At 55.3% G+C, this 10,538-nt stretch overlaps 2 protein-coding genes across 5 annotated transcripts in view; both read left to right on the top strand.

Annotated features, from left to right (window-relative positions):
- The first annotated feature begins 691 nt into the window (after positions 1-691).
- On the top strand, positions 692-5,906 carry Chrng (cholinergic receptor nicotinic gamma subunit). Its single transcript, XM_003474592.3, has 12 exons — positions 692-853; positions 1,024-1,163; positions 1,336-1,380; positions 1,509-1,618; positions 1,949-2,104; positions 2,787-2,884; positions 3,206-3,394; positions 3,553-3,667; positions 3,764-3,878; positions 4,409-4,625; positions 4,817-4,950; positions 5,184-5,906. The coding sequence occupies exons 1-12, from the start codon at positions 799-801 to the stop codon at positions 5,355-5,357; spliced, it is 1,548 nt and encodes a 515-aa protein (XP_003474640.1). The 5' UTR covers positions 692-798; the 3' UTR covers positions 5,358-5,906.
- A 67-nt stretch (positions 5,907-5,973) lies between these two features.
- Eif4e2 (eukaryotic translation initiation factor 4E family member 2) overlaps positions 5,974-10,538 on the top strand; it is a 28,347-nt gene continuing 23,782 nt past the window's right edge. The window contains exon 1 of one of the 4 annotated variants that reach the window (XM_005005718.4): positions 5,974-7,206. In XM_005005718.4, the coding sequence (XP_005005775.1) occupies positions 7,187-7,206 (20 nt within the window). In that variant the 5' untranslated portion in view covers positions 5,974-7,186. Of the gene's footprint in view, positions 7,207-7,236; positions 7,638-10,538 lie in introns of those variants that run through there. The other 3 variants (XM_005005719.4, XM_003474591.5, XM_005005716.3) reach the window with 3 other exon arrangements.

Below are 10,538 nucleotides of genomic sequence, written 5' to 3'. Positions count from 1 at the left end.
AGGAGATCTGAGCGTTGGCACACTTTGGCATTTGAGGGGGGCCCTGGAGTCACCGGCTGTGGGCACAGAGGACGGACTAGAAGGGGCCATCAGAATGAGAGATGGCCACAAGAGATCATCCCTTCCTGAGCCCTCTTGCATAGCCCTAATCCCGCAGGAACCCTGTCCTCAGGGTTGACGCCCCCTATCGAGGTCAACAGGGCTCCTCGGCCTTTCCAGAACCCTGACTGTAGGGAGGCATCATGATCCGGCCAGAGGGAAGGCGCCCGGCATCCTCTGCCTCTGCCCTCTCCGGCACTCGTGGGGACAGAGGCCAGGCAGAGGCGTTAGCTCATTCGGCCCTGTGCCTGGTAGGGGTTGAGCTTTGGCAAACGCTGGGAGGAGGGTGAGGAAGAGAATTTGCTCCATAACGAAGGGTGGGGTGAGGGAGCTGGTCTGGGGGCAAATGAGGGCCATGCAGGGGCCATGGGGGAGTAAGGTGGGGGGAAGGCCTAGGACATCCAGGATGGGTTGTGTTTCCGAGAGCGAGAGCGGGAGGCTCCATAGGGGCGGGGTCTGGGCAGCTGAGGGTGGGCGTGGGGAGGAATGGCTATCTCTTTTGGGACCCACAGGCCCCTCTCCCACCCCAGCCAAGAAACCTGAGCCGAGCATTGTGGTGCCCCAGCAGCTGACAAAGTTGTGGTCAGACAGCTGGTGGGGCCAGGCTGGCAGGGCTTGTGGGATGGGAGTGTGGCCTGTCACAGGACACCTAGCCCCTCTCTCTGCTTGGAGCTGGGGACCCGAGAGAGCAGAGGCTCCATGCATCAGGGCCAAGGGCTATTGCTCCTCCTGTCACTGCTGGCTGCCTGCCTGGGTGCGGACCAGGGGACTCGGATCTGGGAGGCCCCAGGGCAGGGGTCTGAGGCCTTGGGGGATGTGCTCCAGCCCCTGGTCACCAGTTTCCACCTCCCACCTCTGCACCTTTTTGCTACTGTGCTTCCTCAAGGCCACACAGTGAGGCTGAAGCTCCGGCCATTGTTGCAGGGGCCCAGGGCCGCAACCAGGAGGAACGACTGTTGGCTGACCTGATGCACAGTTATGACCCTCACCTGCGGCCTGCAGAGCGCGACACAGATGTGGTCAATGTCAGCCTGAAGCTCACCCTGACCAATCTCATCTCCCTGGTGAGTGGTGGGGAGCAGAGAGAGCCACAGGCTGGCACAGGGACCCTCTGGGGGGACAGGGAAGGAGGAGGGTAGGCTGAGAGTAGGGAAAGCCCCATGGCTGTAGGCCCCAAGTCCCAGGTACTTGGGGAGGTGAGGTACGGGGACTTAGCCCCCTGTTCTGCACCCCCAGAATGAGCGAGAGGAGGCCCTCACCACCAACGTTTGGATTGAGATGGTAAGTGGCCGCCATGCCCTCTGTGTGTCGGGATCCAAATGCAGAACCTTCCTTGGGGTGGACTCTCATTCTTGGGGCTCTGCACAGCTGGGAGCAGAGGCCTGGCAATGCCCCTTCCTCTCCCACAGCAGTGGTGTGACTATCGCCTGCGCTGGGACCCCCAGGACTACGGCGGCCTGTGGGTGTTGAGGGTGCCGTCCACCATGGTGTGGCGGCCGGACATCGTGCTGGAGAACAAGTGAGGAGGGGCCAAGGGCGACACAGTCAGGTCCAGCGGGACGGGACAAGGCAGAGGGCACAGCACAGGGCAGGAGCAGGAGCAACAGATCTGGCCCCGTCCCCTCCCCGTGACTTAGGACCAGTGACCGTTCCCACAACTGCCACCAGGGAACCCAGCAGGTGGGGGTGGCAGGGAGCTTCCAGGGGGCAGCAGTGGTTCCGGGTGGGCACCCGTCAGGGTGAGGTGGGCTAGGGGTTGTGATTCCCTGGTCCCCACCCACGCGGGACAGAGGGTTAGGTGGCACTGTGGGGACTAAGCCCACTGTCCCGTGGCCTGGCCCATGCGCAGTGTGGACGGTGTCTTCGAGGTGGCCCTCTACTGCAACGTGCTGGTGTCCCCCGACGGCTGCATCTACTGGCTGCCACCTGCCATCTTCCGCTCTTCCTGTGCTGTCTCTGTCACCTACTTCCCCTTCGACTGGCAGAACTGCTCTCTCGTCTTCCAGTGAGGCCATTTATGTTGGGAGGGGGCATTCAGGGAGCTGCTGGGGGGTCTGGGGAGGGTGATCTGGTGGCAGGCAGAGGCGGGGGCCTGGCTCCAGCTCCCACAAAGTCAGTGAATTACTCAGGGGGTGCTTGAACTTTCGGGTCCCTTGCTCGGCTTTGCACAGGCTGGTTTTCAGGCTGGGTTTGCAGGCGGGTGCCAGATGAGTTTACAGGAGTGAGCTCTTTTGCCAGGAAGCCTTAGGGATGAGTTCCCTCATTCATCAGGCGTGATTAGCTGGCATGCATTTTATTTTTCTTTTTATTTATTTTTTTGGTACTGGAAATTTGAACTCACAACTTCGAGCTTGCCATTCAGGCAATTGTCCTGCTGAGCTAAATCCCCGGTGTATTTTCTATACTGTATGTGGTAGTGGTGACAGGAACAAACACAGTATGGCCCGGGCTCTTTAACCAGGTGACAGTACTGACCTGCACCTGCAGGCCCCTGCACTCAACACTGATCCCCTAAGAGCCCACATCCTCCAGACCCCCATCTCACCCCCGGGCTCAGTGGAGAACCCAGATGGACTCATGGGGCCACAGTTTTAAAGCCAAACCCCCACATATGCCCTTAGATGACAGTCAGTGGCTTCTCTGGGTGTCTCCTGGCTCTGGTTACCCCTGTTCCTCTGTGGCCCCAGGTCCCAGACATACAGCACCAGTGAGATCAACCTGCAGCTGAGTCAGGAAGACGGCCAGGACATCGAGTGGATCTTCATCGATCCTGAGGCCTTCACGGGTAACCCTGCCCAGGGCTCCCAGCACCCCACCCCTGCCACATGTACCTACAGGATCAAGGTCCTGTCCCTTCTGTAACTCAAGCTCAAAGTGACAGCAGACCACAGAGTCTGTTCTTGTACAGAATTTTCTGGCATCACTGCTCCGGCTCTGGAAATGGGGGGATCGGTATTCCGTCTGTCCCTCCCCCCGCCCCCCCCCCGCCATGCCCCTCCACAGTGCCTGTGTCCTGTGTCCCCAGGCACTTCCTGAGCCCCACACTGCCAGAGGCTGGGTCCCTCAGGCTGCAGGTCTGACCACCCACACCCCCTTGCCCCTGCAGAGAACGGGGAATGGGCCATCCGGCACCGGCCAGCCAAGCTGCTGCTGGACACAGAGGAGACTGGCCACCAGAAGGTGGTGTTCTACCTGCTCATCCAGCGCAAGCCCCTCTTCTACGTCATCAACATCATTGCCCCCTGCGTGCTCATCTCCTCTGTCGCAATCCTCATCTACTTCCTCCCCGCCAAGGGTACCTGGAGCCCCGTCCCCTCCAGCCACGCACGGGATGCTGCAAGGCCAGGGCAGGGCTAGCCAGGGCATGGGCAGCACCGCACCCCAGGACTCCTTTGGGGAGGGAAGAGAGGGGGTGCAGGAGGCCCACACTGAGTGCCTCTTGCTCCTGAGCAGCGGGCGGCCAGAAGTGCACCGTGGCCATCAACGTGCTCCTGGCCCAGACTGTCTTTCTCTTCCTGGTGGCCAAGAAGGTGCCAGAGACATCACAGGCAGTGCCACTCATCAGCAAGTAAGGCCGGGCCTCCTGCAACGGACCCGAGGGCAGGGGGGGGCACCAGGGTATGGGTACCTAGGGATCATCCAGCCCCTGCCTGCCCCACAACAGGTACCTGACCTTCCTCATGGTGGTGACTATCCTCATTGTGGTGAATGCTGTGGTTGTGCTCAACGTGTCCTTGAGGTCCCCGCACACACACTCCATGGCCCGAGGGGTCCACAAGGCAAGGCCCCCCCTTCACCCATTCCCCTGTGCCCACCCCTCTGTGCCCCTGTGCCTCCCTCTGTGCCCACCCCTCACTGTACCCTCCCCTGACCTCTGGGCAGCAAACCCATCCCATAAGCCTTGAAGCTCAGAGGGTGCCGAAGAGACTGCATCTATCAACTTACTTAATCTTTCCAAAACCCCTGTGGAGTGGGGAGTAGAATCGCCTCCATCTAACAGATGAGGAAACTGAGGACAGAGCAGTTACATCGTTTGCCCCCATGACCTGCAGCCCACTTGCTACAGGCAACTGGGACGCTTGTCAGGAATGCAGATCCCCAGTCCACCGGCTTTCTAGGCCAGGACAGCAGCACAAGTAGCATACAAGGGTCCGGGCGATCCCGAGGTGCACAGAAGGTACAGTCCCAGGCTCTGTGCCCAGGACAGAACAGCCAGTCTGCACAAGGCCGGGTCACTGCCCCTCGTGTGCTGGCTCCAGGCCCCAAAGCTTCCGCCCATGGAGCCCAGCAGTGCGTGCTCCCTCAGCAGGTGTTCCTGCGGCTCCTGCCCCAGCTGCTGCGGATGCACGTTCGCTTGCTGGCCCCTGCGGCTGTGCAGGACACCCAGCCGCGGCTCCAGAACGGCTCGTCTTCCGGGTGGCCTGTGACAGCTGGGGAGGAGGCGGCCCTGTGCCTGCCCCGCAGTGAACTCCTCTTCCGGCAGCGGCAGTACAATGGGCTGGTGAGAGCAGCACTGGAGAAACTGGGTAAGATTCGGAGGAGCCTCAGGGGACATTCCTGCCTAGGGACCCCAGATGGTGAGCAAGTGTCCAAACTGGAGGGGGATCTAAGGAGAGGCCACCTTTTCTGCCTGTTTCTCTTCCATTTTATTGTATTATATTTTATTGTTTTTTCTTTCCTCATTTTATTCCCAACCTTACCCTCTCCCCTCTGTCAGAGAAAGGCCCAGGGCTGGGGCACGGCCAGGAGTTCTGTGGCAGCCTGAAGCAGGCCGCCCCAGCCATCCAGGCCTGTGTGGATGCCTGCAACTTCATTGCAAGAGCTCGGCTTCAGCAGCGTCACTTTGACAGTGTAAGCAGCTCACGGTGGGGTGGGGTGGGACTCCAGCCATGAGATGGTGGCAGATGTGCATCGTCCAAGACAGAGCACTGGATGGAAAAGAAAGAGCTGGGAACATGGAGGAGGGACGCAGACGGGGGCAAGAAGGGCCCAAAGAAATGAGGGCGGAAGCTCAAGGATGGAAGAGGGATGCACTGCAGGTGCTGGTTCTGCCCTGCTCACCCTCCACCCCTCCAAACCTCCAGGGCAATGAGGAGTGGCTCCTGGTGGGCCGTGTGCTGGATCGAGTTTGCTTCCTGGCTATGCTGTTGCTCTTCATCTGCGGCACCACTGGCATCTTCCTCATGGCACATTACAACCAGGCGCCCGCCCTGCCTTTCCCGGGAGACCCCCGCCCCTACCTGTCCTCCCCAGACTGACCCAACCAGTCACTGCTGGGCCAAGGGAAGTCATATGCATGGGTTGTGCTGTCTTGCCAGCTGTGTTCTCCCACCACTGAAATCACTAGTGTGCTCTTTAGGAAGTGCCCATCAAGGTTGTGGGAGCCAAAGGACCCCAAGAAAAACTGGAGAAATAAAGGCAGAATTGGTATCCCAGAGTGGTTGGGATGGGCTGTGGTCAAGGTACCGGATTGGGACTGGCATCTTTGTGGCACTGGCCCCTACTCCAGGAAAGCATCTTGGACTCCCATTATTTTGAAGCATCTGTTTTGTATGGTGTTCCTAGTTGGGCAAGAGCCTAGTCCTCCAGGCCTGGGACCAACTTCCCTTGTATGAGTCGTTTCTGCAGGAAGTGGTGAAGAGATGTGTATGGACAGTCTTCAAATGGGGCAGTGGCCCAGGTCGGCTAGCAGGTCCCTCTCCAGCCTGCCATGTGTTGAATGCACCCAATGCTTGCTGGCAGCAGTACCTTTCCATTTGTGTCCTTTTCTTGCCATTGATCACAAAAGATATTAAGTTTTATCATCATTTTTTTATTGCTAAGTTTCCTCACAGCATCACAGACAAAGCAGGGACTCAATTCCCCCACGTTTCACACAGGGAAATTAGGCCCTGGAGTACAGGGACTCCCCAGCACACTGGTGGCTCTAGAATTCCTGACTCTGACCCAATATCAGCCATTCTTATCAAAGATTCTCTGGCCTGAAAAATGGGCCTTTCTTCCCTGCCTTCTCAAAAGCCAGGGTATCTGCACTGGTACCAAAAGATGGTTACAACCAAGAGGGGTGAGCAGGCAAGCCTGCAGGCATAAACAGCACCAGGTTCTGCCTTCCTGAGGGGACTTGATTGGCTTCGATTGGCCCCATTCAGCAAATATGGTGAGCAGCTGAGCTGCTTGCTGTTCCTGAGCAAGTGGTCCTGCTCCAAGTATGGGGGCCATGGGTTTGTTGGTGACCAGGGCACACAGTGCACCAGTCACTTATGCTCCTTGAGCAATTCCCCGACACATTTGGTTCTACCGGTCCTCACTTCAGGGACAAAAGTAAGCGTAAATGCCATTCAAAACTGTGCAAGCACACGTAAAGCACATGCTGGGAAGGGGGGAGAGGAAACGTGTCCTGCTTCCAAACACAGGGTTGCTGGCTTTAGGGCTTAATTGCCAGCAGATTCATTTCATTTTCTCCTGCTCGTTTGTCTGCAGCAGTGGCGACTACAGGGCCCTGGGGATGGCGCGAGGGTGGCGAGCTTCCATCCTGGGGGCAATGAATGTGACGGCGGTGAGGCCATCTCCGGTTCCTAGGAACCCCTTACTGACGCGACCTCGTCAATCTGTTAGAAAGCCTCAGTGGGCAGAGAATTAGCTCAGTGGCTCCTGGCACACAGTAAGCACGCGAAGATGAACACTAGCTACCGTTTGTGGAGTGTCACTCCCGGGTCTGACAGGGTCTCTGGGATCCGCCCGCAACCTGCGGGGGTGGGGACTGTACTAGAGCAGCGCCCCAGAGGGGCGCGCCTCCTAGGTTTCGGGAGATGCGGGAGGCGCACGCGCGCATGCACTGGAGGGAGAGTCGGGATTTGAACCCAGCAGCGAAGGTAGAGCCCGCGCCGTCGATGACGCTTTGCGGCACCCTTGCTGAGCCTGCGTCTTTGCGCAGGCGCCGCGTCCGTCGTCCTGGAAAACCTCCCCGCAGCGGGCCTGAGCGTTGAGGTTCCGCTGCGCCCCGCGCAACCGGAAGTGCCCGGGCCCGTGGCCGACGGACCCGACGGAAATCATTCCGTGAGGCAGAGGCGACAGTGGCGGCGAGAGGATGAACAACAAATTTGACGCGTGAGTGGCATCTTACCACCCTGAGGCCCCTTCCCGAACTGTTTCCCCGCGCTGGCCCCGCGGGGGCTTGACGGCTTAACTCTGCGGTACTGGCGTTTCTCTCGGCCGGCAAGGCGGGACCTGGCGTCGGCTGGCGGGGAGGAGGCAGCTGGGGAGCGCAGGCGGCGGGGTGCCGGCAGCGCAGGACAGAGGGAGAAGCTTGCCGGGGAGGGGTGGCCCTGCCCGGAAGGAGGAGATTTCGGACGCCCCGCCCCGGAGGGTGCGGGTGGCCGTGGCGCGGAGGGCGGGGACCTCGCAGCGTGGTGCTCCGCAGCCTCGCTCACGCTCGCTCCGCTTTGAGAAAGTCACTGTCCTCTGTGGGCTTCGGCCTTCTTCTCTGCCTGGTGCAGTCGGTAACGGCCTGTGTCATAGAGTCCTGCAGCGGCAATGAGGTAATGTGGCCGCCGCGCAGAACCCCGTGGCTGCTCCGACGCGGAACCCTCGTCCTCTTCCTGCTTCCTTTCCCCTCCCCTCCGGTTCCTGTCTCCGACCCGCGCGGTTACCCAGACCCCCACTCTCTTAAGTGCCCACTCTGATCTCCAGTTCTAGCACCAGACTGTTTGGAGGTGGACAGAGGAGATGTGCAAGCGTTGTTGCATGTTAATCTCCAATGATTTATTTTTAATTCTTGGTGAAATGTATGATGTGCGTGTGTAATGTTGGGGGTTGAATCCAGGCCTTCACACTCAGCTGCATTCCAGTCCTCAGTCTTGATGAGTAACTAAATTGCCCGTTCTGGGCTCAAGGTCTCCTGCCTCAGCCTTCCAGTGTATTGGGATTGCAGTTTCTTCATTTCTTTTAACAATACTTACATTAGTGTTTTTAAAAAATTGTGCCTTGAGACAGAGTCTGTTCTTACTTCGATTTTTAGACTAATGGGTCTCATCTGAAGACCTAGGTTTTTAGTCCCACGCCTACCAGTTTTGACAGTGGAAAATTTCCTATCTCAGAGCCCTAGTTGCCTTACTTGCTAGAGAGACCAGATCTTACCCATGTTTAGAGGTGTTTGTATAAATTGGTGTGATGAAGTGTAGGTGTGACGTGGAAATACTGCTTTTAGGGTGTGTGACCTGATGGTGCTAGTGGGAAACTGGGGTTTTTCTAAAATAGTGCTGCTATGCAAATTAAGGGAGTACTGAGTTTCCAGCACTCTAGGCACCTCTTCACAAATGTTTCCTGGTTGTTGAGAGGTCTTTGCATGTTGAAAAACTATCTTCTAAGTTCTACTTCTTAACCTGACCCCATGCCTGTGTAGACGCCTCACCCAGTCCCACTCTCCACAGAAGTCCTGTAGTATTTAGCTCTGGGTCCACATCTTGCCTGTGTAGTGCTTTATGCACCCGTTACACCCTTTTTTCATTAACATGACCAAGTCAGATTGCGTCCTATCCAAATAGTGTAGGGATGTGCAATAAAAACAGTAATAATGGGCTTCCAACAGCCATCTTTTTGGTATTTCTGTTCTTTCTAGTGACTCTGCAAAGGAGCTCTTGTACTGTTCTTAAAATCAAGCAGATGAGGTTCTGGAAAGTTAACTTGTGTAAGACAGTGGAGAGGCAGTCCGAGTTTGGTTCAAGTGTTTCTTGGCAGACATTGACTGGAGTCACTTAATGTCTTCTAATTATTAGCTGTTGTACTGAGTCAGGATCTTTTATCATCTATTCTCTTGGCAGAAATAAAAAGATTTTTTTCTTTTACTTGAGATGAGCAACTGACATGTGTCCCTGTTTCCTTTGTGTTTTTTGTTTCTTTCATGAACACATTCTGCAGCTTTTAGGCGGTTGGTTGTTACATAGTTACAGTGCGCTTTCTTCACCATACAGCATTCAGGGTGTGTTCCAGTTTGTCAGAATCCTTTCAAGGCAGTGCTTGGAACTGAGGAAGCAGTGTAATCTCATGGGCACAGGTTAAAGAACAGTAACCTCCTTTACATTTTGCTTCTGTGTGTGAAACCAAAGATTGTCATTCCTTTGGGGAGGGTTGCAGGGATTATAGACCTATCAAGTCTTGAGACCCTGCTGCCACTGATCCTATTGATATGTGAAACTTTAAGATGTTTTCCCGAGAACATAAGTCTTCACTGTGATAACTTGTTTTTCAGATCTCAGTTTTCTAGGTGCCATTGCTTGACTTTGTCACTGTTCATCCTATATAGTATGCTTTTGACCCATCCTTTAAATTATTGTATGAATCACTTATCTGGCACTCATCACCTTGATTTTAGAAATCTATTAATTAAACGGACTTTATTTTATGCTACTGTCTGATGCTGGAGAGTCACAGGTGAATTGGCTTAAATTCGAACCCACACATACTGGTCTAGCCCAGAGCCTATGAGGAACTACCTGAGCCAAAGCCTAGTGAGCTAGCCGAGGTTCCGTTTGGTTTCCAGTGGAAGTTACCAGCCTGAGTCTGTGGAGCACTGAATTTTCATTCTGGGCTCTATCTTGGCTCACACCCAGCTTATTTAAGTTGGGAAGACAACCTCTGGGAAAGAGATTGTGAAAGGTTCGCCTGAGTGTGGGCTTGAAGGGCAGTGTGGTAGTTAACTCCGCCCTTGAGAAACAAAAGCACTAGGTGAACTTCTGTGGGATTTACATTTACAGTTTAGAAGGGAGTGAAGAAGTAATCCAGGGATCACAGTAATATTTTTCTTCTATTGATATTGTTTTTGTGTCCTGGTAGTGATTAGCAGGGAAAATACTAAATGAAAGGAATAGATGTTCTTTTCTTGAGATTAGCGAAATGGGAGATGATGGGATGATTGCTTTTTTTCATCCAAGATCTAATGGAGGGGGCCACAGAGGCTTTAATGTGAGCTGAAAGCAGAGAAGAGGGGGAAAGGTTTACATCTCTTGGGCACACCCTGTAGAAAGGAGAATGCAAAGCTGTCCGAAGCCTGAATATTCCGAAGAGGGGAGCCTGACAGAACCTGCGTTGGGAGGGGTCAGGACAAAGTATATCCCGCAGGACCATTAGCTAGGGGACACACCGAGCAGAACTTGGAACTGAGTGGTAAGACTGAGGAACTGCACTTAGATTGATACAAACGGAGTCAAAGGAATCTGTGGGGGACAGGCAGGAGATGCTTCTGGGACCCACAGGCAGAACAGGGTAGCCCTCTCTGGTTAGGTCCTTGGGGACAGGCACTCCAGGAGGTAGTACATAGTAAATGTTTGGTAAACAATAGTAATTTTTAATTCTCAGGATTTGTGTACTAGGCAAGGCTCCTTTGAAAAAGGAAAACAGTTTAATTGGGGTGTTCTTAGGCACAGGCAGTGGTCTCCCAGTAG

This window comes from Cavia porcellus, unplaced genomic scaffold (assembly GCF_034190915.1).
Source record: "Cavia porcellus strain 051 isolate PalLab524CR breed Dunkin Hartley unplaced genomic scaffold, mCavPor4.1 scaffold_26, whole genome shotgun sequence".
In the NCBI taxonomy this organism is placed as follows: Eukaryota; Metazoa; Chordata; class Mammalia; order Rodentia; family Caviidae; genus Cavia; species Cavia porcellus.
Note: the sequence above shows the minus strand (reverse complement) of the source record. Positions and strands in the feature narration are given on the sequence as shown.

Coding starts and splice junctions, on each gene's coding strand:
- Chrng (XM_003474592.3), top strand. CDS start 799: ATGCATCAGGGCCAAGGGCTATTGCTCCTCCTGTCACTGCTGGCTGCC. Junction 1,164..1,335: donor TGACCAATCTCATCTCCCTG/GTGAGTGGTGGG, acceptor CTGCACCCCCAG/AATGAGCGAGAGGAGGCCCT. Junction 3,879..4,408: donor TGGCCCGAGGGGTCCACAAG/GCAAGGCCCCCC, acceptor CTCCCTCAGCAG/GTGTTCCTGCGGCTCCTGCC.